Consider the following 27,234-nt stretch of genomic DNA (forward strand, 5'->3'; position numbering starts at 1 on the left):
ATGTAATTTTTCATATCAAACAATACCTGGCCTCTTCTTACGTACTCTCTACAGGAATAGCAAAAATGTAAAATTTAACCTCCGTGTTTGGTTTTGTCAAATCTACAAAAAGCTCTTTTTTTTTTCCAGAAATACTTATTATTTTGTGGACGGACTAAACTTTACATATAATACAACGAGTTCGCAACTTGGTTTATAATTTGAAATGGACGTAAACGGTAGTCATTATTGCATTACTCTGCAACCAAGAATCCTGATGTTACACGATGACAACGTCGAAAGTTGGTCTAATCACGAGAACAAATACATTTGCAACGGCACGATATCTAGTGGAAAACGAACCAACCAGTGCAACAAACCAGTCTTGAAGTTTGACTCCATTACGTTCATTGCGGTAGGCACGAAGAGGTAGATTGAACAACCCACGCTACCAACGCCAAGCAGATTATTTTCCAGACTATTTACTGCCAATAGATCTAGTCAATTTTCAATAAACACACGAATCAAAGTTTTCTAATTTAATGGCTTGGCCACGCTTACACATGTATACAAAACAAAAGGAAAAAAAACAAAAACAAAAATCGGACCTTGCTCTTAGAGAGAAAATTCCTTTCTTATTGCTTCGAAATTCCTTCACCATTACGAAAAATAAAGGAACGAAAATCGCGCAGAAAACGCGCGAACGTGTCGCCGCAGCGTTTCACCTTGATAAATAGAAGAGAATCTCAGCCAAATGACTGGTGATCATACTGTCCAGAATCCGCATTATCGCTAGACGCAGGATTCGCTGCTGAAAGGGCAAGAACAGCGCTCGATTCGAGCGAATACGTGCCAAGCACACTAATGTCGAGGCAGCTCTGCGTAACATGTCCACACTTGTGCCACAAAAGCTCTCCGAATGAAATCCAGCTTGTACCAGCGCGCTGCCAGCCGAATACGCACTCATGGTGGAGGCAGCGTCCTCGATAAATTCTAACAACATTGAAATACAAGCCTTGCTGTCGCCGAAGCCCACGAAGGAATTCTCGCCTTGTGCGAGATTGGAAAGAAGCACGAGCGCAAGTTCACGTGTGACTGGGTTCCCCCTCTCGCCGACAAGACGAACCAGCATGGCGTACAACTCTTCCACCCGTGTTAGCGGAGGTGTGGAGAGGATTGTGTCCACGTTTGATTCTAATATGCTCATCTTGGCCAAAGCCTCAAGGGCAAGCTGCCTTGGAGAAAGTGAGGTACCCGGAGTGGCCGTCGGCATGGGATCTTGAGCGGCAGCGGAAGGACATACGAACCAGTGTAGCAGCCCATCCAGTAACGGCATACTGATGGCTTCAGGGTACAGGGACAGATCAAGCTGACCTGCCACATTAGCCGTGATCACCAACGCGTTCTCTCGCAAGCCTTCCAAGCAGTGCCACCACCAATCATGGCGGTCATCGCTGGGGCATTCTACTTCGATTTCATCCTGGAGATACGAATGCCGGTAAGGCACACGTTTGGCGTGTTTATGATGCAGAAGTAACAAACGGCCGACAATCAAGAGCAAACCGGCGTGACGCGCCATCTCGGCGTCGTTTCCCGGAACAAAGGAAAGCCCCCGAAGAATGTTTGATACGCAAAGACAACGCCGTGACACAGCGTCTTGGCTCTCAGTTCTCAAACAGAGTGGCGCGTCTTCTTTGCCACACGATTGTTCCTCGATAACGGGTTCTCGTTTCACATTTATTTTACCAACAACTTCTGTTTGAATGTAAATGTCTGCTTCAGAATCCTCAATCTCGGAATCCAAGTCTAAATCAAGTTCCTTTTTTAACCGCGAGGTAAACAGTTCTTCCGTTTCACTGCTACACGCGTCGTTTTGTTGTGGTTTAAGCGTCTCCGTCGGTGACTCCTCCGTTTTAACGACAATGTCAGGTTTAGCTACAGAGTCGTGCTCAAACTCTGAACAAGATGAATCCTTTTTCAGTTCCGTACAATTCGTGCCGCATTTTTCCCCGCTTGAACAATGCACGTCCTTACACATAGCCGCTGACTTTCCATCGCTAAGTTCAGACGGTTGAGTTTTGCCACTCTCAGTTTTCACCTCTGTCTCGAAGTCCACATGCTTCGTCGTATCCTCATCTCGGTTTACCTTTTCAATCTCGCTGTATTCCTTGCCCGGCATTGATCCAATGTGCGTCTGAATGTGTAGTGTAGTGTCACCTCCTCCCATAAGCCAATCACTGGCTCCACTCTGAAATCCTTCCTTGCCAAACTCGAACGTAGCGCCCACCATCACAGCTGTAAAGCTTCTCTTAGCACTGCGGTTGATCTCTTCTATCTCCTCCTCCTCTTCTATACTTCTGAACTCCTGTTTCTCTTGTTCTTCTATCATTGATTCCTCCAGTATCTTTGAACCAACGCTGATCTCACTCTCGGCAAAAGCACCGAAAATCTCGATCAAATATCGGCGGAAATGATCGATCAAGTTGTCCAGGAGACCCGGCAACTGAGCTAACATGAAGTAGGCCACGGTGTTGTCGTCATATAACAGAATGTTGAGGGTATCTAGTGCCCAGGTCGCTTCCGATAACAATCCGGATTTTAATGACATCATCACTCGCCATGCTTCCACGGGACCTGGTGAAGGAAAAAAAAAAGCAAAATTGTGTCAATGGCACTTTACCTTCAAGAGTCAACACCAGGGATGCGTTTTTCGGGGGGGGGGGGGGGGGAGGGGGGGAGAATCCAATTTCAGATCACTCGGATCATGGTGCATCAAAGGAACCGACGAATCCTTGTCCAGAGTGGATTCGTCGGTTCCTTTGATGCACCGTGATCCGAATGATCTGTGATCACAAATTCGTTTTTGGATTCTCCCAACAACAACAACAACAACAATTTATTTGAAAAACTAAAGAATAAATGGTTTGTCCCGCAAATAGTTACAAAGCTAATCGAGGGGGAACAAGACAAATAAAGGAACACTTGAGAAAACTAACGAGAACTTACAAATACAGACATGCAAAAACTTTACGTGGTAACAGAAAAAAAAAACGAACCCTAGGTCAAGAAATATAAATGTATACCATTCCAAATGAAAGTCATGTGATGCCGTATAAATAACGAAGTAGATCTAAGTTTTGGGTCTGTGGATGATTTCCTTGGTGTAACCAGCCAAATAAAAGCTACTGAGTAGTATTTCAGGTGTGTAAGGTGGTTTTAGCTTAACATTCTGTGGATAAAATCCTTATGGCACGAGTGGCCATTCAAATGAAAGCTATTGGGCAGTACTTGCACGTGGTGCTGTTTATTATACTGTGTAAAGTGGTTCTAGCTTTTGAATAAAATATTTTGTGAAAGCTACCTAACCGAGCAGTTTTCGTTTCCTGAGGTGCTGTTTACAATGCTGTACAATGCGGATGGATGGATGGATGGCTGGTCATAAGTGCTGTGTGCGGATGAAATTCTAAAGATTAACCAGTCACATAAAAGCTATGGAGCAGCAAATTCCTGCGACAACGTGTGTTGTGCTGTACAACGCGGTGGTGACATTAACAATCGGAAATGAGCACGAGACCAAGTTATCCACAACAAAAACTTTGGCTGCATTTGAAAGAAAAACTTATTAGTCCACGGCCTTTCTGGTACACTACCTTCATTTCTGCAAACCATTTGTTTCAAATAGTTACTTCACCATTAAAAAAAATTGCCGTCTTCGTGTATTTAGTATTCTGCGACCTATTTTGGGCAAGATTCGCTAAACAGCTGTGGCCGACAGAGGTCGATTGACTTGGGGTACAGTGTCCCTTTAGTCCATTAAGGACGTTCGCGCGAAAAAGTTCTGCCCCACAGATTTTTTTCATACTTTAGGTGTGGTCAGCTAATAAGTTATTGATGTCAGAAATGCAAAAAAAATGGGGGGTCACCGACTTCGTTTCAGAGATACAGCGCTGGAAAAATACCCTGATTTGGAAAAGTTGGGCCTTCGTAACTCAAAATGATCTCCACAGTTTTAAGTCTAAAATATTCAAGATGAGTAACTGGAGACAAACTATTTTAGTCAAATTTTATCTAAGCGTATATGTTTCGTAAATTAGTCCAACTGGAGTCATCCTTGTAATTAAATGTAGCCCTTAAAGAGGACATTCGCGATCGTCACACAGACAAAAAAGAGTGTAATTCGATGGCGTGTGGACAGAAAAATAGAAAATAATCAAACTTCTGCCCCATAGATTTTTTTCATTTTGCTCTTAAACGTAGACAATCGATAAAGAAAGTGATCAATTGAAAAAAAAATGGGGGTCACCAGACATCTAAGAGAGTTATAATGAAGACAAGCTAGCCGCTGTGGTGACAGATTCCAAAGTCACGTTTTTGCGTGACAGGTCAGAGAAGCACTGGAACTTAAACAGGGATATCTATCCCATCATGCACAGCTCACAATGATTGCTCGAGTCAATGTTTTCGTTCGAGTTTGCCGTCAAAACTCTGATCGTTTAAGTTGTTTATTGTTATTCTACCTTCAAAACTTATACAGCTGTTTAGCCAATGCCAAGAAAATGCATCTATAGCCGTTAGCGAGGCGAAAATGTGAGAAGTAAGTTAATTTATTTACCTAGAATGGGTATGCGGAGATTGATTGTACACGGGATTGGTGATCAATAAAATTGCTCTCTTGAATTGTGAGGTAAGACTTTCTCGTTTACTATCAAAACTTAAAAAAGCTTAAAGGTGACTTCGTTTGACGAATAGACTACATAAAGTATTGCATTTCAATTATTTTGTTATATCGAGAGTCAAGTAAATATATAAATCTCTTGGCGCGAAATACCCGCAGGTATCAACGCCTTTTCTTGGACTTTTTGTTGCAACCTTAACCTGTCTAAGCGTTTCACGTCGAGTTTTCGTTTTTAAAACTGTGCAACAGAAATGAATTTCCCCCTTTTCCCCTTTTTAATGCTGTCACATCGGCCGACATGTGTGTTTACCTCCGTGTATCGTCAACCATGAACTGCGCGTGACATTGCGTGGCGTGTGCGTTACTTGCGCACTAAAGATGCGCATAAACAATTGACGCGAACGTCCTTAAGCCCCAGTAGTGATCAGCACCTCACCTCTCCTTACAATATCACTGCTTGATCAACCATTCAGGTCAGGAGAATAAAGGACATGTTCAGCAAAAATTGAATGTCGTGATTTTAAGCTTACTCTCCCCACTAGCAGCATGAGAAATATATGAATAACAGTCAGGAGAATATGGCTGTTGATCCCAGATTTCGGCTACGTCCACACTAATGCGTTTTCGAAATCCTTCGCGAGTCTTTCAAAATCATCAACGGCGTTGTAAAGTACGGTCACAATATGTTTGGGAAGAATACAGCTTATCAAACTCGTAATCTTAAAGTTGCTTCGCACCATCCTTTAAGGTCAGCGCATGACTTCTTTAATAATAGCGTTATTAAATATTGGAACCAGCTACCATTACGTGTGCGATACTCAACAAGTATCAACGCCTTTAAGGCCGGTCTTGATCATTTAAGGTATCTAACCCTGATTTACCTAATGGATTCTGAAAACTATCGGAATAATTTTTTAATAGAATAAGCGATAAAAGTGAACATGTAACTTACTTATTGGCTAATCACGATGTTGCCATGCGGCAAAATATCTTGTTTGATTATATCACTTGCCTACTAGATCTTCTTAGCTTATTACACTGATATATTTTTATTTCTTACCAGGTGATTGTAATAATTTTTTAAATAGTTTCCTGAATGAGATTGGCCAAAGCGATTGGCCATTGTTTTCAAAAGTTTCCACTTTGAGCAGCGTTTTCCATAACCTTCCCGGATTTTTTTTTAATCTCGTGGTTGATGAAACTCGGATTGAAACAGAGTTCATGTACAATCTGAACAGCACGCACAGCTGTGCCTTCATAAATCTCACAGCAAACGGAGAAGTCTGGAAACCTGACAATTTTGATGAAGTTCGCCATTGCTGATTTTCAGGGTTCGACAAAAGACCGCCTTTCTTCAACGTTTACAGTTTCGAGGACGTATTACGCAAACCTACTATTTCGAGGGAAATTGCGAGCACAGTTAATAACTGTTAGGACATAGGTCGATGTTGAAAGTGGTGATGCCTTCTTCAACTTAAAGGGCGACTTCTTTGTACTGTTTAAAGAGATATAGGAGCACCTTGAAATCTCCCTACCAACTATTTTATAGCGAACAGTTGTCCCTCTTAGTCAATTAAACAAACAGAGCGACTTGGCCAAAAGAATCCTTCCTAGATTGCGACCACGAGGGAGCGAAACGGCAACGACGGTTTGAAAGGGTGAACAGCATAATTAAGCTAACATAAATGTTTCCGCACCCATCACGAGTAAACAAAACAACAGACCAACGTACCTAAGTCTCGTGACGTAAGCTTGCGTTTCTTAGTGAAAACTGGTCTTGTGGCCTCAACACAATCGTGTGGAAATGGCGCATCTCTCTTCATAGCACCTGCATGAGCTTGCTGCTGCTGCTGTTGCGGCTGCTGAGACTGCGCCGGCTGCTGGTGTGGATACTTCATTTTTTGTGACGCTTGCATTGGCTGTGCCATGGGCTGCTGGCGGGATGACGGGGACGGCGAGGGACTAGGGCGATACGGTGGAGTGGCCGGGGAATACTGGCTCTGCTGGCGGCCTGGGTATGAGCCGTACGGTGGCGCTGGGGAGTACTGGGGTTGAGGCCCACCTGACGAGCGTGGGCCTCTTGCGCTGTGAGACCCGGGAGGGTAATCAACCATGTGCTCAGGTTCGGTTGAAGGGCTATACTGAGAGCCCCATAATGGGTGCATCTTTTCTTGGGGGCTCGCACTGGGCATCATCGAGTGAGGTGACGAGAGAGGCCCCATCAATGACGGGCTTGCACGCTGCTGGTACTGAGAATGGGGATAGCTGGTTGGTGGATGTGCTGTTTGTGGGCTGGACTGCTGAAAGAACGGCGACATGGACGAAGTACCGGAGGGACCGGGGTACATGTTACGCTGCGACATCATGTACGAAGGGAGCCCTCCCTGGGGAAGATTTGGAATGCTTTGCCTTCTATTATCCCCGCTGTAAGGGTACTGGGGCATTCCAAATGTACTGGAAGTAGATGGATGATTCATTTGAAAATTACCAGAATTGTCCCTTAAATCCGAGAAATATTTACTACTGTTGTCGTAGCTGGGCTCTGCATATCCATCTCTGGCGTTATAGTTTGGAGGCAGACTTGCGGGAGAGTCGCTTGTCATTGAACTGTACGACCCATGAACTGAGGAAGTGTCGGCGTTAAGTCTCTGGGTCTGCGTGAGACTACTCGTGGGTATTATGGCTTCTGAACAGGTCACCGTAGCATTCGGAGGCGGGATGCCTGATCCTTCAAGAAGATTGATCTTGATGTCGTCAATCGAGTTTGTTTTCGTGTGTTTCATTTCATAGGACAGTAGATAGCGGGAATACTGGTTTCGAAGAACATTCACAATACTCGGCATCTCTGTGGGAAGGTTTAAAGCGTCCAAAACGTCTTGCCATAGCTTTCTCCTGACAACCTAGAGAACAAAATTAAGTAGGTCGTAAATAGCTGAAGTAAAAACAGCTTGGTTGCATGTTTTTGCTTTGAGCTTGGATTGGCTCAGTGCGTAACTCTCACTCTTGTTTTCATTGCCCAGATGTGACGCGTTTTTGTTATGTAACAGTTATCAGAAAACATGCCAAGCGTTGGCAAGCGCGGGAAAACGTGCAGCTAGTGAAGAAGAATTACATAAGGAGAGCCAAGCGCGGGAAAACATGCAACTAGCGGTGGGAAAATACGCGGGAAAAAAGCGCAGGAAAACGGGCAGCTAGTGAAGGAGAATTACATAAGGAGAGCCAAGCGCGGGAAAACATGCAACTAGCAGTGGAAAAATACGCGGGAAAAAAGCGCGGGAAAACGTGCAGCTTGTGAAGGAGAATTACATAAGGAGAGCCAAGCGCGGGAAAACAAGCAACTAGCGGTGGAAAAATACGCGGGAAAACGAGCAGCTAGTGAAGGAGAATTACATAAGGAGAGCCAAGCGCGGGAAAACAAGCAACTAGCGGTGGTAAAATACGCGGGAAAATGCGGCTCACGAACGGTCAGGTTTTGCCCGTGACTGGGTGAAAACGAGGCATATCTGCCACGATTAGCTAGACCATAAAGAACACAGAAAACGCAAAAGAGAAGTAAATACAAAAACAATCAAAAACTGTTTGAAAGAACTCGAATAAATCAATTAACTCACTTCCTGGATACCGCCTCTTTCCCTGACAACAGTGTAGAGCTTGAAGAGGTCTAGAGGCTGTCTTGTCACCATTGGAACCTGGGTGATCTGCGTGCCTGAAAAAGACAAAATACAACTTATAAATATACACTTGCCAACTTGTGCGGTGTGTTTAGATATCAAGGTGCTGTGTAAGTCACGTAAAGTGTGACTATTCAAATGAAAGCTACTGAGCAGTACTTTCCTGTGATGCTGTTTATTATGCTGTACAAGGTGATTCTAACTTTTAAGTCAGTGGATGAAATCCTAGAGTGTGACCATTCAAATGAAAGCTACTGAGCAGTACTTTCCTGTGGTGCTGTTTATTATGGTGAACAAACTGGTTCTAACTTTTAAGTCAGTTGATGAAATCCTAAAGTGTGACCATTCAAATGAAGCTACTGAGCAGTACTTTCCTGTGGTGCTGTTTATTATGGTGAACAAACTGGTTCTAACTTTTAAGTCAGTGGATGAAATCCTAGAGTGTGACCATTCAAATGAAAGCTACTGAGCAGTACTTTTCTGTGGTGCTGTTTATTATGGTGAACAAACTGGTTCTAACTTTTAAGTCAGTGGATGAAATCCTAAAGTGTGACCATTCAAATGAAAGATATTGAGCAGCACTTTCCGGTTGTACTGTTTGATTCTCAGTATTACACAAAATTTGGAACTTTTTTTCTGGTTTTAAGTTTGGGTCTTGTAAGGAGTGAAAAAATTGACCTATCTGCCTTGTTTGAAGTCGTTTTGATGAAGGGCTAACGCTTCAAACATTAGCACTTTCCAAATTACCTTATCAACTCTGTTGATTAACCAAACATTTTTACAAAATGGATTGATAACTCAGTCAGTCAGAAAACAAAAAGCTTGGTAATTATACCTTGACTGCTCATAAATGCTTGGTATTTATCAAGAAATTCCTTCCTCTCTGGTTCATCAGAAAGTTCATACAACTTGGAAAACTGAAAGTCAAAGTAAATCATACAACAATTAATGGAAAGCCACAGCAAATTTGCCTCTCAGAATTTTGCACTCTAAAAACTAGGAGGGTCTTCCAAGTGTAAGTACACTGCATCAAGACAAAAACAAAAAAAATAAAAAATAAAAACCCAGCTGTGCAACAAAGTTGTTTATAACTAAGAAGATGTACTAAGTGGAAAGCTACAGCAAGAAAACCTGAGAAATGCATAGTTCCTCAGCTACATGTAAAAAGACAGGTTTTGTGCTAGGGAGTGAATTCCATTGACAGGAAAGCTGGTCCTGTCAAAACATTCATGTGCAAAAAAAAAAAAGAGTCAAAGCAATAAAAAAAAATTCTGTCAATACCTAAATCCACTTCTTAAGTTTTATAATGAATATGTTTTCAATTGTAGCACTAGACAACAAGCTTACTTATTTCCAATTCTAAACAGGGTGGAAACCAACCAATGCCACGTTCTCTCATTTCTGTCCACCCAAACAATCACAGAAATCAAAGTGCCAGAAGTTAGCGCCCAGGCTTGTGATATACAAAGTAGCAGGAAATTTCAGAAACATGGTAAGGCAGCATGTTTTTGGGGTGGGGATAATAAAGAATGAGGAGGGGTTGGGGGAGGGGGAGGGGGTGTTCCTGGGGGAAGTGTCACTTGCCTTCTCATATTGTTGTTGGTTCTGTCTTGATGGTGGAAACTGATAAGATGACTGTAGAACAAAAGAAGTGAAAAATGTCTCAGTCCTTATCCATTTGCTTACAAGAGTGATCAATACCAAGATACGTAATGAAAGGGAATTATCATCCAAACAAAATAACTATATCAAATTTTAAACAAATCTCGCAATTAGTGCTTCGAGAAATTTACTGAGAAGAAGGTCTGCTTAGGGATAATGGGAGGTGGAGAATTGGTCAAAATTTGAACAGAAACCGTCACCTGAGAAATTGTGGTTTCTTTTAACAGATACACGAAGGTGAGAGACGTTACGAAAACTGTTCGCTGAGATGTGTAGACTTTATTGTGAATTTTACTTGCAAATAACTTGTCAATAACAGCGTAGTTAATGAATAGCAAAAATTCTATCAGAGCGGTTCAAAACCACCTTAAATTTGGCTCTGAACCGCTCTGATAGAATTTTTAAACTGCAAAAAAATTGTATCTAAAGATGTTGACTACAGTTCCATAATATGAAATGGGGTCATCTATAACCAATTAAAGGTAAAATTAGGGGTGTTTTAACAGGTTACACTGTTGCTGGGATAACCCATTACTGTATGTCAAGAAAACAACCATAACTTGTTCACCAATCCTAACACATTTTTTGCCATCATTATTGTTGTATCAACTGAAAGAGTGGCAGTATTATCTGTCAAAGTTTAAGAGCTGGAACGTGATGGAGTGCAAGTCACCCTACTCTAGTGTGATACAAGACAAGCTAATAGCACCAGCTTACCATAGAGATGGGATTGTTAGGCAAGGAAGGGTTGATTTCATCCAGATCAATTTCCGCATCAGCAAATGAAGATGTAATGGATACACCAGATGGAGAAACCCCAGGCGATAAGCCAGAGAATGTAGAAAGAGGCGATGATGGAGGGGAAGGTGGTGGCTCCTCTTTTGCCATACCAGACATGTCTAAATTGGAGTTGTTGAGCTGTTGGGTATCACTGCTGCTGCTTTGAGCTACAAAGAATAAAGTCCATAGGGAGTACTTCATAAAGATTATTATTGACATGGTTAGACCTTTCTTTCCCACAGATCATTATCCAATGAATAAGGGAATGATAATACGCAACTTACACAGTTGTGAACAGCAAGCCTGAAAAAATTCAGGCTTGAACTTGTTACTTTATGTTACATTGTATTTTCTGTCTACTTATCTTATTTACATATCTTGTTTTGCTCAATAAACCAAACTCAACCTAGCCCAGCCAGTTGCTGCTCGTGTGCCTTTAATAGCACTTGGTATATCTTGTATTGAGTGTAAGAACCTGCTTTCGTTCAAGAAGGAAACTGAGTTAAAAGAAGACAACAGCTTTAAGCTAAATTTAAAGTATGTAAAGCCCTAAAAATCTTCCGACCAAGCAAATATTTGTTCTGTCGGATATAACTGAAAAGTAAGTACTTACCACTGTGGTTGTTGATGTTTGGTCGTTATGCCTTGGTATGTCCGCAGTTTTTTCTCGGACAACCAGGCCTTACATTTTACTGAAAAATTGGTTGCCTAATAAACATTTGAGTCCTCTTCGGATGACCACTTATTTCAAGCACTGACATGGTTCTGTCTATTTCTATTGATCTTACCATTAGCTGGAGCTCCTTGTGGCTGTGAAGGTGAAGATTCTACTGTAGCCGGCATTGAAGCCACAGATGGCGGGGCAGAGCCTTGTGATGGCTGCTGGTCATCATTGTCCATAGGCAGTGACGTCTCGCCTGCTCTCATTGACTCAATCATAGCCTCCACATCTTCTGCTGTGGGTAATTCATTCAGCGTTGGGGATGGCACACGTCCTGTATAGAGGTTCCATAGTTTGCCATTAGTGTGAGAGTAACATATTTTTATCACACAATAAAAACGCTAGTGGAAGATACCAGGACTTAGTTACTTAACCCTTTCCTGCCAGGGACCCACTATAGTGGATTGCTTGTTAACTTCTCCTAGCTTTATAACCTAGCAGTTACAATGGTTGAGTGGTTTACAACTTCAATTATTTCACGTTCAGTGGACTGGTTGAGGTTTTCCTTTGTAACAACAAACTTGCAATCATCTCCTAAAAGTTCCACAGTTAAAATGTAAAAATATATTGAAAATATAGAAACACATTTTTTTGAATTTTTTTTTTAACTAAGTGTGTGCTCCTTGATTGATGCATTTTTTTCTCCATACAACTGCTCTATGACAGAATATACCAAGAACTTTGAATTCAATTTATATAAAAAAAGGATTTCTTTACGATTTTGAACAGGTGGGCAGGAGATAAGTGTGCCTAGACAGGTTAGTTGACTTGCATATGGTCCTTTTATTTTAAAAGCTGGTTGAGATGTTAAAAGTAGCCGGGCGAAGTCACCTTCACAGATGGTCAATTTGCCTGGTGCCTGGCCCTTAAAGAAATCCCTGGGAAAATCCCATTTATTACCCTCAAGGTTGACTTGTACACTACAAAATAGGTTATAACTAGAATCAATCAATCAACCTTTATTTACACAAAATAATGTTGCAAACCTGTTTGCACATTTCCCATCATAGATCCTAACTGCATTGGAGACATTCCCGAAGCAGCCACACCCTCCGATGCTTTAGCACCCATCAGCATTTCTTGAGGATTAACGTAAGGTTGTCCTGGAACTTGAGCTGAGCTGGGGAATCTTGCTCCAGAATTGACAGCTTCAAGCACTGCTGCGGCAGCAGCTGCTGCAGCTGGTCCACCGACACCTGCCCCAGGAGTGGAGAAGTTGGAACCTCCTGCGCTGGCTGATGGTAGACTGCTGCTGGTTGCTCCTGAGCTGGGCATCTGGTTTCCTCCCATTCCAAATGGCGGAGCCAGCTTTCCAGGAGGATAGTTTGGCATGCTTCCTGTGGATGTTGGGCTGTCTTGTCCAAAGTTAGGTATGCCAACAGATGGTGATGGTCCTTACAAAGTGAAAAATTTGGTCAGTTAAGAAAGAAACAACCGCCTAGGTCTCGGTCAGCCATTAACTTGTTTAATGTTATGTTAGCGTGAGCTCTCAATTGGACACACCTCACAACCAATTACCTGTACTACATCATCAGTAGTGGTAACTGGTTGTGAGGATGATTCTACTTGTCCTGGGAGATTACTTTTACTACCTCATCCATTCACTAGCCACTGCATTGTAATTATGCTTGCCATTACTCTTTTTACATACCATCTGCAACATTCCTTAAGGGCGACCCCAGAGTGACATTAGGAGAAGGTGTATGTCTTGTGTGAAGAGATCCAGGGAACGGAGGTGGGTTGCCTCTTTGGTATCCAGCTTGACTGCTTCCGTATTTTCCAAGCATTTCTGAGGATGAACCCATCCTCCCCATAGGTGGATTGCCATAAGAGGCAGACACTGCTGGCATTGTATGTTGTGCCTGATCTGCCATCCTGTTTGAACCAAACTCCTGCCCTGGTAAATTGTCGTTTACATTGTTGCTGGCGTACCTCAGACCAGAGGAGCCTCCAAACATATCACTAGAGGCTGGTTTTGGAAGGATCGGCTGTGGGTGGGAGGAGGACATTCTCGACATTCCAGGAAGCGGTTGCGGATATGATGGCTGTTGCTGCTGTTGCTGTTGTCTTTGCTGCTGTTGAGGCATGTAAGACATTTGCTGTGGAAACTGAGCCTGAAATGCAAGTAAGGCAGATGCATTGTCACAAAAATGAAAAATATAAGTAAGTTGGTAGGTAAATATTGAATTCACACAGAAAAAGTAGTATTCATTTGTTATTACTTATTATCATTAGGTAGGTAGGTACCATTATCAATGGCAATAATGGTTATCTAGTTTTCCAACCAGAACAGTCCAGATAATTTGGCGGCTAGTAATAACAGCACAGGACAGCTTATGAAGCAGCCTGAATGCATTGTATGCCATACCTGGGGGTATCTATGCTGCATCTGTTGCTGTTGAAAGGCACTGTAATCCTGAGGAGGCTTCTGCATTTGATTTGCCATCCTCTGAGCCTGTCCTGTGAGATTTGATTGCCCCATAGCTTGCCGTCCCATACTCATATTGCCATAGTACTGTTGTGACTGTGGTGGCATACCCCCAGACTTCATTCCTCCTGGCTGTATCATGTATGCTGGGTACGACTGCTGGGCTGCAGTTTGCTGCGACTGCTGTTGCTGCTGCTGTTGTTGTGAGCTTCCCATCATCATGTATGGAGATTGAGGTTGTGGAATTCCTGGCTGCTGCAATAAAAGGAATATGATTAACTGTGGTCAAACATGATAAATAAGGGAAGTGGTCAAAACTACTATACTCAAACAGGACCCACCAAACCACAGAATAGATGGTGGTCTCTGCCTGCACCCTCCTTCCTCAACCTCAAAAGATGGTGTCTTTATTGCATAGCCCCCCTCCCCCTCCCCCTTATATCCAGCAGTAAAATATGACAATAAAATTCAAACCTCCCTTTTCTTGTTTAACTAGCAACGCTGACTCTTGCTAGCTGAGTTCTATTTCAACTCAAATTTGAAAGCCAATGAACTTTTGTCAGTAATGTTCATGAGATAGGTGATGTCTTCGATAACCCCCACCCCCCACCTCAGACAAGGTGGGTCCTCTTCGAACAAACTTGTTATGACCAGTTCCCTAAGAAAAGTCCATTAAAGATAAGGCTTTTACTTTGAGAGCTCAAAAGATGATAAGTTTTTTGTTAGTCTGTGAGTTTACGAAATCATTTTACAGTATACCAAAAAAGGTTCAAGCTTTTTTTAAAGTGAAGTATGTGAGATTGTTGACATTGTCTCTGTGTTTACTGCTTGAATGCGTGACATCAGGAAAACTGATTTACCTAATCTTAAGTTCAGTCTTTACTTTCGCATTTCTACAGACAAAAATTTTATAATCTTGAGGTGTGTCTCTTTTTTTTTTTTTTTGACAAAAATTGATAAATAAAAAGGTGCTAAAGCCTCTAAAATGAGTAAACACCCACGGTAAGATTTTACAACAACAATCTTGTTCCAAGAGCTCTCATTACAAAGTCAGCCCAGTTTGTTTGCATCATGAGTTGCGATAATTCTCCAAGAGAACTGACCTCAAACTGCTATGGAAAAGTTCAAAGAGAAAAGGTCCATGGGCTAAGACTGACAACAAAATTGTCTAAAGATGGAGGTAGAACCTAGCAGAAAGCGACAGAGGCTCTTGCTTGGATGCCTAGTGACAAGCAACTGGAGCAGGGCCTGAGTGGACTTTTCCTTGCAAGTTTTTGACAATGGCATTGATATTTTGAGTGAAGAAATCACCTGAAGATCCAAAATTGGGTGATAAATAAATTTTTAGGGCCTGATCAGCTGAAACATCGTCTTGCCAAAAAGATATAAATAAATCAAGCCAATCAAGAAAACAAAGAATGATTAAGAGGTCTCACTTTCCTCCACACTTCATGTAGGTTGGATTTCATTCACCTGTTTTCACTTTCCTAGTTTTGATTTAGAAATCTTCCCCTTTATTTATGCGATTTTCTCCCATGCATGATGTAGCAAGAGTATAGTACAATACAGAACATAACTGGAATGTTTCAAAGGTATCACAGGAATTTCTTCCCATAAGTGTAGTTAGCACTAGGGAACCTGCTGTTTCATTGGTTCACGGTCATCTACTATGGAGGTTCATGGTGCCTGCAAATGTTTAGAAGACAAAACCTTGCATGTTGATTCCACAGACTTTGAATGAATTTGTAGATTTGATGACCAACGAAACGGCTTTCATGAAGTCACACAGGCAAAGTAAAAACCTGCCACAAGCTCACATTTTTCTGTTACGGGTATTTGACGTCATACAGTTTTGATTAATGGATAAGATTCACTCACTGTGCTTTTCACACCTTGACAATGATATCCACCATTTTCCCTTTACCGTAATTCAATTTTTTCCAGAGTCAAGCAATTTACTGCAACCAAACAGGCAGTTTCAAAATATTTGTTTCCCCCTTGATGCCATCGCTTCCTACGGTTTAAGGCAATGAAAAACTAAGATGCCCACTTAAACACATGGTTCTATGCTCATATAAAATCTCTCAAACATCCAATATTGTTAAAGGGCTGGCATTAACATTTGCTTTCATTTTGGTAAACACGAAGGACAGTGTGGTCACAAACAGGAAAACACCTTTGAAATCATGATCCAAAAATACAAATCAATTGCATTAGCTAAAAACAAGCACAACGCCTTTCTTTCCTTGATGTTAAAACAAGGAAGAAAGCAAGAGTATTGCAATACAAATAATATGTTATGTAGCAAGGGCACCATCACCCAACCTCATCTATTGTTGATGAGTTTAATGTTAGTTACGTTGTTCTTTGACCTTTTTCTCGCAAGATGCGTAATTTGAACACAGATTCCAGATTATGAACAATAAAAAAGGTGAGGCTGACTAGGATTCTTTAACATCACAGTCTGCAGTCTCTGTTGTTTTTACAGCTGAGTCTCCCTTTCCTGGCACAGAAAGATATAATCGGCGTTCAAAATAGCAGCTGACTGCCAGGTGATTTTCACTACACTCACTGCCAAGTTTTTTTTTTTTGGCCCACAGAACACAGAATAAGAGTTACGTAACAAGTGCATGGCTGGTGAAATCGGTGTGCTATCACAAACCACTACTACTGCAGGGTTTCTGATGTAGCAGGCAAATATTTAAACTGAAAGAGCAAAGCTGTTGCCTCTATAGGGGATCTGGGGGCATGCTTCCCCAAGAAAAGTTTGAACTTTAAACCCTATGAAATGCCATTTCCTCTTATCTCACAACAAATCTCATTTCTAACTGCACATCTTAAAACGTTTAACAATATTACAGCAATCAATTCTTTGTCAGAACAAGCATGCAAATGAGTACTGCAAGCTCAAAGGCAAACATTTCCCAAAATTAACCCTAACTGTGGGAGCCAAAAAAGTGTAATTTTTGACACAGTAAAGCAAAACTCAGGAAAAGGCAAGGATTGATTTTTCGGTCCTTTGACCTTCAGGGAAGCTATGTCATGATTGAACTTGTGTTTATAAATAACTCAAGATTGTGAGAAAAGCTTGAAAGAGTCTGTCAGCCCATATGGCATAAAACTTCAAACGGAAAACATTCTGCTCTCATCAGACTCGAGTGTGACACTTTACAATGTAACATATATACAAGTCTCGGGAACAATTTTTGGTTTAATGAGGGAGCTACCACAAAAATGAATATTTTGCCTGTTGCTATAAATGTCTACAGCATTTTGAAGGGGTGGTTAACCCAGAAAATTGCTGAATTTTGCTTGGTAGTAATTTGATCCTGAGCAGGGGTGCTGTAAACATCAACAAACTTCTACAGATACTGCATGTGACTGTGTCAATGCATTTTTCCTTCACATACTGGTACTCTCATTACATTTTAACAACTTTTCATACAAAAAAAGAAAAAGAACAGCTCATGTAAGTGGGAAAAGTTGGACACTGTTTACAGTAATTCTCTGTATTTAGACAAACCATTGATTCAATTTCTCTTTAAATTTAGGAAATTTAAATTTAAAGCTCCTGCATACAGAAATTATAGACAACAGTTTGTAATGTCTATGAAATTTTGAATGCATTCTGTTTTGCCAAAAAAAAAAGCAATTGGGTCAAATATTCTTATTGCTACTTATTTGATGAATACATTGTGTTTTGCCAAAAGAAACCATTGAGAGAGCAGCTAAAATAAAAAAAATATTAACAGGCCACTTCGAGTGATAATAAAAAATCCACAATTTATAATGACTGTTTATTTCACTTTTCTTCAAGGCAATTATTTGACAAAATTGGACTTCCCTTTCATTCTAAAATGTCACCTTACACATTGGAATTCAAACATACTATAAACTTTAAACAAGCAATTATTAACAAGAAACTGAACTGAACTGAATTATTTCTTGCAAAAAAGGAACAGAACCTGCATCATCTTTAAAGCTACAAGTAAATTAATGCAAATCCCCCAAGAGAAGGAAAATACCACATTTCTCCTGAGTGCTTGCATAGTAAATGACTAAAATGGCCTATACTTGTCCCCAGGTCCCTCTCTTCCAATCAAATGCCTGGTTACTAAGATTAGTATGAGCATTTTGCAAAATCATGACCAAGTGAAATTAACCCTTTCCCGCCCAAGAGTGCCATATGGCACAAGACGCAATTATGAGCTCAGTATTTGGTCAATTTGTGTGAAATTTACACGATCAAAAGATCTTTGAAAGATCTATAAATTGGAGGCATAAAATCATGCCCCCTCCTATATGAGACTTGATTTACCACCCCTCAAACTTTTGGATTTTTTTTCCTTTGTACGTTAAGGGTCCAGTTGATATCTTACAACAAGCAATGCACTGAGAGCTGTACATTAAGCTATGGTTTAGGGGGATACCCGATATGTACAACGAATAGGAAAATTTTCAATGTTTTTCTTCTTTCGTTTTGGACTTTTCTCACTCTTATATGTGACCTCCTCCATCTCTGTTGGTGTCATTTATAGCACACCCCAGAAAATACCTTTTAAATGGTATATCACGTGTGGTCTCCCAGTTCATAGTTGGCGATTTAGAAAAATTCACCATTTCCCTCGGACGGGAAAGGGTTAAGTCAAATGAACAAGTACATAGAAATGCCCTTCAAACAATTTCTGAGCCAAAATGGCATAATAATGACTTTCTTCAGACTCTTTGTTGATCCTGAACCAGAAAAAACCTACAAAAACATTTAACACTTAGATCATCTTTTTGACCCTGATATCATCATTTCCTTTGTATATGAAGCTGTTAAGCTTCAACTTCTTTGTTTCTTTTAAATTAACATGAAAGAGAAATGATTGCTACCCACAAATAGCGAGATAATTTGCTAGTTGAGGAGGGTAGCAAAAGAATAAGTTGAAACTATGATATCAATAAAATTTGAAGAAATGAGAAGTACTAAAAATAAAACTACAGTCGAACCTCCCGTAAGCGACCACCCATAATGTCAAGGATATGTGGTTGCTTACAGGAGGTGGTCGCTTACCAGAGGTCAGACCACAGAGGGTCTAAACTTCAGGTAATTTACATATGGTAATTGCGGAGACGTAACCCTTTTGCCAGTGCTTATTGAAACCCATAGTAATAACTTTTCTTACCTGGTTCGAAATATTTCTAGGCAAAAAATCCTAGCGTCTGTGGTGATTATTGTTTGTATCTCACAAATTGCTTGATACAGCAATTGAGACAATTACTGTGAAAGAAACTTGACTCTTTTATTACTCCAAAAAGCGCTGTCTAAATTTTTCAGGGAACGGAACATAAGCAAAAAGATAAGGAAGGTAAAAGATAAGAGAGCTTTTCCCTACAAGGGATTCAATCTGATTAAAGTTTATTTCAGTGTGAAGTATAGTGCATGTGTATTTCATCAATCGTTCAATGCTTAGCTATATCAGGAAACACTTCCAGTAGCTTCGACTGTGAGATTTACAGCATCCCCTGTAATGATGTAAGCAAATATGTTACAGAGACACATTTTTCAATTTTCGCCTGGAGAGATACAGCAGGTGGTTGCCTACGAGAGGTTGAAAACAATTGAAAATTTTAAACAATCATCTCTAAAAGTGGTCGCTTACGAGAGGTGGTCGCCTATGAGAGGTTCCATCTATAGTGATTTGACTTGAAAATTTTTGGTATTTTGGAAAAGTGGTCGCTAATGAGAGGTGGTCGCAAAAGGAGGTTCGACTGTAGTAATAATCAAACATTAGGAAGAGCATTCAATGATCTTGATTCCAGGCCCTCTCTCCTTTGCCAAGTTGGTGATGATGTCATCCACCCCTGCAAAATCTTTGGGGGAAGCTTGATAGCATCCCAAGATCCATTCATTCACAGTCCCCTAAAATCTCAACTCCGATCTGTATAAGGAGTGCATTCTTTCTATGTCAAACGCTATAATGTTAATAACCGTTTATTAGCATTCCACTGGGTTACTCTTCAGTTGTTGGCAGAGCTATGTTTTGCACTATTCTTCAGCCCATAAAAGAGTGCTATTGTGCATCGCTTTAGTTTTCGTAGACGCTGATGAAAAGGGATTTGCTCACAAAGAGCAAAGATCAATTGAAACAAGTTGAATTCACTTCCGAGATTCACAAATCAAACTTCCTCTTGCTGCTGTTACACTAACTTTTTATGAACTTCTTCTAAAAAGTGTTTTTCTGAACCAAATAAAAATCAATTACAACCAAATACCTGATATTATTTTGCTCAGCTCAGTGGCCTTTTCAGTAAAATTGGAAGTACTTCTATTGGCCAAAGACTTAAGTTGGTTGGAGATGTTGTTCACCTTCACATTACAGTTTACTGTTCAGTTCATAGTTAAACCATTTTACACCTTTAGCATGATTATTTCTGCCTGCCAAGTTTAGGCTTGAGAAACAAGGTTACTGCAGTATTGGTTCATTTCTTTTTTTTTAAAGAAAATGAAATATGAAAGTTAAAAATTAAAGGTTTAACATCTTCACGAAATTGTCTCAATTGCTTGTCTTCTGCAACATTCAAATTTGCAGCTGAAACCTTTCAAGATATATTCAGTTTTACATGTAGCCAATATCTGAAACCAAAATTGAAACAAAGAAATACACTGCCACTAAATCTGTGGATCTTATGTCACCTACAGCACTGGTTCATTGTCAGTCCAGTCACCTAGTTTCTTGACCCAGTTTTGTAGTGTCTGTAGAGTAAGGGCACTCAAATCTTAATTGAAAAAAGGTTCTAAAACTTCAAATATTGTGTTGAATTTCACTTGGCAGTCAGCAAATCACAGAAACAGTCACAATTTGCTAAAGCCATTAAACAAATGGACAGAACAAGGTTTTAACCAGCAGTGCTGTGATTTTGTGTAAAGGAGAACTAATGAAGTACTGAAACACAAGACTGGTTGAAACTTTAATTCTCAGTGACAATATAAAAACAGTCTAAACATAAATGACAGACTCCTTGATTCTAAATTTTGTGAGCAAGATGACAATATTTAACCATGGCTTACACTGTGAACCAAAAACAAGTCCAGTTTTGTTCACACAAGTTACATGTATCATTATTACAGTATGCGTATCATCAGGATTCTAAATTAAGAATTATTGATCACAATACTCCAAACAGAATATAACATATATTGGGCCATATACATGTACTACGACCAGCTATAACCAAGCATTTTAGCACTGCTTTCTGTAAGATTTGGAATGATATAGCAAGTAGTTTGTTTTGCATATGCCATGAAAATGCAATAAAAATTCCAGCCACTTGCCAATGGTGTTCAGGTAGAATGACGTTACGAATAATAGCAGTAACACTTGATTCAGACTTACTGCTAATGCTGGCACAAATAATGTCTCGCCACAATAATGAGGGCTAGATTGTAGTACAATACAACATCATCCAAGACTCATTATTAAGACACATTCTGTATCTTTGCAAGCCAAGTACAGGGGTGTCATTAGTAGCTCAACACTTGCTGTTAGATATAGCAAGTGGAGTGAAGCTAGCTGGCTGGCAAGAATGAAATACTTATCTAGTTCATGACCCACTTCTTACTTAAGGAGTAACTTCTCTGAAACTTAATAACATGCTTGTCAGCAACTAGTATCATTTCCAAGTTTTTTCAAATCTTTAGAAAACACATTGTTAAATTTTGTGCCAACGTTTTGTACAGGTAAAACTCATGCCCAATCCAGCTGATTAAGCAAGCCATCAGCACCTACACTTAAACCACAGCATGAATCATGAGCATTAACCCCCTGGATGAGTTGCAAGTCCATCACAAAGTTACCTCTCCCCCTACCCTACCTCAAGCAATTTTGCTGGCAGAGAGAGATGATGTCTGAGGTACCAATTGCGTTTGACACTGCAGTTACAACACTGTTTCTCGTAGCTCGATAAGGATAACACTAGATCAAGTCCATGTGGTTAAACTTGCTGTTGTTGACACCAAGTACATGTACGACAGTTAAACAAAAGCTGATTTGATTCACATCATCAAACATTTGCAGCAAAATAGCTCATCAACACACTACCATTGCTGGTTTAGTTTTATTTTAATGTTAACTCTTTTAACGCAAAGAATAAACACTCTTTGAAATACTCTCTTGAGGTAAATAGTTGTCCCCTGAAGGATCTCTTGCATTCAGACTTTCGGGAAGTTTCAAAGAGTGCTACTAAATGCTCACCAAATGTAAGATAACCCTCATTCACAATGCACCATGAAGAAATGGTTAACAATACTGTCCTCAACAACCAGTTTATCAAGGAACATTTGACTACATTTGTGGCATAATCGTTCCAGACATTTGTTGGCAAAATACACCGTTTGAAAATGTGACACTAATTCAAAAGTGTTCTGTGGCTAAACTTGAGATAGTTTAGGTGCAACTATCTTTCTGACATCAAGTTAGGTTCTACTAAATGATTGATCAATCTGAATTAGATTGAGATTGGACACCAGATAAACTGTGCTTTCAGAAAACTTCATTGAAAATCTGCCTTGATTTTGCTGCATTGTATTGGGAACAAACACTGACGCTGATCTTAGGTAAATGATTTCACTTGAAACAGCTCTAAACCATCGTTATACTGGGACATGTGTAAGGTAAAACCACCAAGCACTCACTGGTCAGCCTCGAACCAACAACCTTCCAATCTTTGGCTGAAGCGTTTGTTCACAAGTCCAAAGCATTAACCACTACAACAAATGAGCCTCTAAACCATAGAACCAAGTAAAAATACAAGGATACAAGAACTAGAAAGTGCTAATCTCCACTGGTATGAGAACAAATGAATGTACAGATTATTTCTTTTCCTTTCGTTGTTCCAAAGGAAAAATCCATTCTCAGGGCTATTATTAGTAGCTGATAGCTGGCTACTACGGTTGGTAAACTACAGTGAAGATAGCCAGTTTGGAAAATAACTAAGACAACAAGAATGATAAACTTTCTTTTCTGACGACCACCTACTTGCCTTGTGCAGTCAGCTTCAGCAAAGTTTAATGACAGCCTTGCCTTAAACTCTATTTGAATGCTTATCTTACTAGCACTGTAAAAGCATTTTATGTATTTTCACACGTCATAGCAATCAGACATAAATCGCATCGGTACAAAATCTACCAGCTGAAAATGACTTTTCACTATCTCATTGCCACACATTCTAGAGTTTTATTTTTGCAATGTGGGAAAATTAGCATGTTGAACACTGAAAAAGTAATGCCTCGTAATTACAAGTCTACCAAATTTGTGAAATCGCAATGTAAACTATTAGCAAAAATACGTCAAAATAAAGTAAAGTAGAGTTTTTTAACACTGGTCTCAAGTAATAAAATACCCAGGTAAGAAAGTTTGCATTAATTCATCTCAGAAGATTGATTTTTCATCCCTTGATACAAAGGTAAACCTACAAAAGGTCACTAGGTGAGAAACTGTAACAAACTTTATGCCGTTCCAGGCTCAGAAGCAAATCTAGTGAATATTTGCTTGCCAATTATAAGCTGAAATGAATGGGATGTCATAGTGAAACACATATGCTAATGTTTCAAATTGTCATGTCTTGTTGAAACAGCCACAATAACCCAATTTAGGTCTTAACTTTTCAAGATAATGAAATAAAGAAAGTAACTATGAGACCACTTATGATAATAATACGACCCTGACAAAGACATGAGTAATCCTTAGCATTTTTACACAAAGGTAAGGTCAACAAAATGTTCTCTAGATTAATCCCTTGAAGGCCAATGACTGATCTATGTCTGAAACTGTCTACAATTATTTATAAATTGACACTAGCAGAGCCAATCAGACAGACAGGTAGATAAATTACACAGGTGGTGAGCCAGGTTTAAATTGTATTGAAAACTGTACACAAAAAATATCTTAGCCGGCTCGAACTTGTACGTTTGCGAATCGAAACTTTCTTGTTTCACATCGTCCCAACGCGCTTCGCACCTCTTTTAGCGCGGTTATGAAATCCGATCACCCAGCGCTAAATTCGAGTCCGCCATTATGAATATTCCGATGATAAATATTTTAAGCGTATGTCTGCTCCTTACTGTAGGGATACTTACTCTACAATCTCCCCACAAATGAAACTACGAACGCCTTAAAATACCAATAAATATAAACAATCTGTTAACGGTTATAATCCGCTCTTACCTGCAATTGTGTACGGCCCATTGGCGGGCCAGGCGAACTATTTGCTGGCAAATTTGACGAACAATGGTTCGACGTCTGCAACCGACCCTGCCACTGAAAATGCTGGTTTGTAATCATATTTCTTTCATCTGGCTGCGAGTTGGCCGTTCTTTGGCCAGCCTGTGACGTGCTCGAGTCCTGACCGTAATAACCCACCGAATACGGGCTCGACGTTTGGGGATTTAACCCCCTTTTTAGTTGATTTTCACTCTGAGCAGAAACAAAGCTTTGTTGGGAGCCATATTGTTCCGATACGTTCGGCGCTCTAGGTGCGATGGGAACTTCGCGAAATCCATGGAGTAGCATTTCCTGTCGAGGATTGTATTGATTGTACCGGGTTTGCGGGGATAGAGAAGGCTGATTCGATGCCAAAAGTTTCATATTTGTGGGATTAGAGTTCGATTGAGTGAGATTTCTGGACGGAACGGCCGCGTTTGCCGCTGAACTTCCTGGGTCGAGAATTGATGAAAGTTGATTGTTTAGATGTACGGAGGCGGGTATTCCCAAACTAGACGCTCCAGCCTTGTTTGTTAGTCCCGTGGATGAATTCATGGACATTTGAAAACCGTTAGCGTTCGCCGTTGGTTGGTTCGTTGCACTCGAAGTCGACGTCGCCATTTTGTTGGGCAAGGAATTTCCCTTATTATTGTTGTCGGTCCGATGTTCCGAACCTTGAATATAATCGCGTAGCTCTTCCAAAATACCTTGGTTTTGTGAGCCTACTGTACTGCTTGAACCATTCTCGCGGATGTACGGGTCGGGGAAGAATTCTCCGCCCGTTGGAGGGAATTTAAAACGATGATTTGTATGTTCCGTGTTTGATACAGGCTCCTTATTGGCAAGTTGAAGGCGACGACTGCTTGCACCACCGTTACTCGCATGGACCCGAGCAGTTTGCGCCATTCAACAGCGCCTTCAGACTTTCTACGACACCATACCGACTTGGAAAAAAATTCCAAAGCCTCTGAAATTGTTTGTAAACTTGCACGTGTCGCTGGGGCTTGCCTAGCAATGTTTGACGTTGAAGAAAATTACCGCCTTTTCAGCTTGCCGACAGTGAAAACCTTTCACACACTAGCGGCCATCTACAGTCAGCACGTGTTTGAATGACAGGAGAGAGGACGTGACGTCATTAGGACCATAAACCTTGCGCACACAGTAACCCGGTACCTAAATTGTAAGGCCTCAAGTACGGCATTTGTGTGCGTGCCTGCTGTACAGAACGTCAAAAAGACGAGACACAAGGACAACGAATGTTCTCGATGGATGCCCCTTTAAAGGATATTCAAGACAAATACTTCAGAAATCGTTGTTTGTTTCCCAGAAGAACCGGCGTTAGGTGCTCTGCTAAAACCGTTGGCTGTCTGACAGAGGCAGGCCAGAAATTCACACTGTAGACAAAACTTAATTTTTTTTTGAGTGAAAGTAAAAACACATCGCTACATTTTGCCCGAGGACATTATAACCATAGAAACGTATCAATCAGTTCATAATATTTCAAAGTCTTTCATTTCATGGGTTTTCTGTGTAATTTGATAGAAAGTTGTACTCCATGACAGTAATCGAGTTCCAATTAATTTAAGAGTTTTAGAAGACAAAACACAAAACATCATCGTCAGTTATCATATTGATAAGGCTTTATTTTAAAACATGGTATGCCATTGATTACAAAAGCTCTTCCAGAGAGCCGTGTTAGTAATAAAGCTGTACAATAATAACCTACATAACCCCAGACAACCTAAAATTTAACCGTCAACTTAACCGTCAAAAAAAGGGCAATTTTTGCCATCAACCGTCAAAAAAGCAGTTATTACCTGCCGTCAAACGGTTTTAAGGTCTTTCAAATATCACTATTTCAGCTGCTCATCCCGGACTTCTGACTCTCTAAGAATCGTTTTAACGAGTAAACTAGTTTCCACGTTCCCAAATATACTCACTTTATGGTCTTTTCCCAATTAAGTTGCGTCTAAAGTGACATCACAACTAACTTCTGTCTGGAAGTACTTCTGGTTTCAAAACATTAATGATTTACTACATTGAAAACGTGTTTCTGACCAGAAAACAACAATTGTTAATATTAAAAAGCTTGGCAGAAATTTCTTCTTGATAATCGTCAGCCGTCAAAAGCCCTAAAATTTAACCGTAACCGTCAAAGCTACACCCTCATTGAGACCCTCCACATTGCTACTGAAGTTTATTTCCACATTTATGGCTATATTTCATAGACGTTTTATGGGAGATTAATGATTAATCTCCCATCAGTGCAAAGTCTATAACTCTACATCACGTTTATGTTGTTCAACTCACTGTTAGGGACAGAATGAAGGCGTCCACTGCACAGCCAAGTACACGAAAATATATCAATTATATTTTATAATTCCGCTTGTGTCTGTCTTTCCTCCGCTTAAGGATCAGTTTGCAGTATTATTTTAAAAGACATACAAATCAATACACAGTTATGAGGGTCGTACAGGGGTATTTTCGTGATGCGTGATTAGCTGATTTTATTTCCCGTGAAACGTGAATGTAATGAATTATTCTTCGTAATCCGTGACCTGAAGGTTTTGCGTGACCCGTGAAGAGATTGAAAACAAAATTTTCATTTCTGTGATCCGTGATTTGCTATTTTTTCTGTTCGTGAACCGTGCAAGAGACCCCCCCTGTACGACCCTCAGTTATGCAGTATTCAACTGGGTGGTTCGGGGATCTTTAACATAGACTGCGCGCGCAGGTGGCGGTGGTGGCAAGTTGCAAGTTTGGGTGTCGTAGCCGCGAGACTAGACTTGCTTTTATACATAATCGGCATGTGCACGAAATCTTTATATTACCGCCGGAGCCCATGATTACCGGTACTTCGAATTTTAGTGTAGCTCATGAGGAATGTGTAAGTATCTTAGAAGAAAAATAACCAAAACGATAAAATACAAAATCCATTTTACTGAAGACCCAAAAGTGTAACACACTTCTACGACGATACAACACTGGTACAAACTTCTTTAATTTACGCTTGAAAATGGAAACAGGGTCTCATAGTCTAGTAGACCCTAGTACCGATCGGGTAGCTAATT

The 27,234-nt window shown here is 40.4% G+C and overlaps 1 protein-coding gene across 2 annotated transcripts in view; it reads right to left on the minus strand.

Annotated features, from left to right (window-relative positions):
- LOC146466467 (AT-rich interactive domain-containing protein 1B-like) overlaps positions 1-25,854 on the minus strand; it is a 25,953-nt gene extending 99 nt beyond the window's left edge. The window contains exons 1-11 of one of the 2 annotated variants that reach the window (XM_085127030.1): positions 24,128-25,854; positions 13,857-14,168; positions 13,140-13,602; positions 12,475-12,882; positions 11,556-11,762; positions 10,705-10,934; positions 9,910-9,960; positions 9,161-9,242; positions 8,266-8,360; positions 6,387-7,554; positions 1-2,613 (exon numbers count right to left, since the gene is read on the minus strand). The exon at positions 1-2,613 is cut by the window's left edge and continues 99 nt beyond it. In XM_085127030.1, the coding sequence (XP_084983156.1) occupies positions 701-2,613; positions 6,387-7,554; positions 8,266-8,360; positions 9,161-9,242; positions 9,910-9,960; positions 10,705-10,934; positions 11,556-11,762; positions 12,475-12,882; positions 13,140-13,602; positions 13,857-14,168; positions 24,128-25,069 (5,871 nt within the window). In that variant the 5' untranslated portion in view covers positions 25,070-25,854 and the 3' untranslated portion in view covers positions 1-700. Of the gene's footprint in view, positions 2,614-6,386; positions 7,555-8,265; positions 8,361-9,160; positions 9,243-9,909; positions 9,961-10,704; positions 10,935-11,555; positions 11,763-12,474; positions 12,883-13,139; positions 13,603-13,856; positions 14,172-24,127 lie in introns of both variants that reach the window. The other variant, XM_085127028.1, reaches the window with a different exon arrangement.
- Between the last annotated feature and the right edge of the window lie 1,380 nt (positions 25,855-27,234).

The sequence above is a fragment of the Pavona decussata genome, unplaced genomic scaffold (genome assembly GCF_977016875.1).
Source record: "Pavona decussata unplaced genomic scaffold, jaPavDecu1.1 SCAFFOLD_143, whole genome shotgun sequence".
Classification (NCBI taxonomy): Eukaryota; Metazoa; Cnidaria; class Anthozoa; order Scleractinia; family Agariciidae; genus Pavona; species Pavona decussata.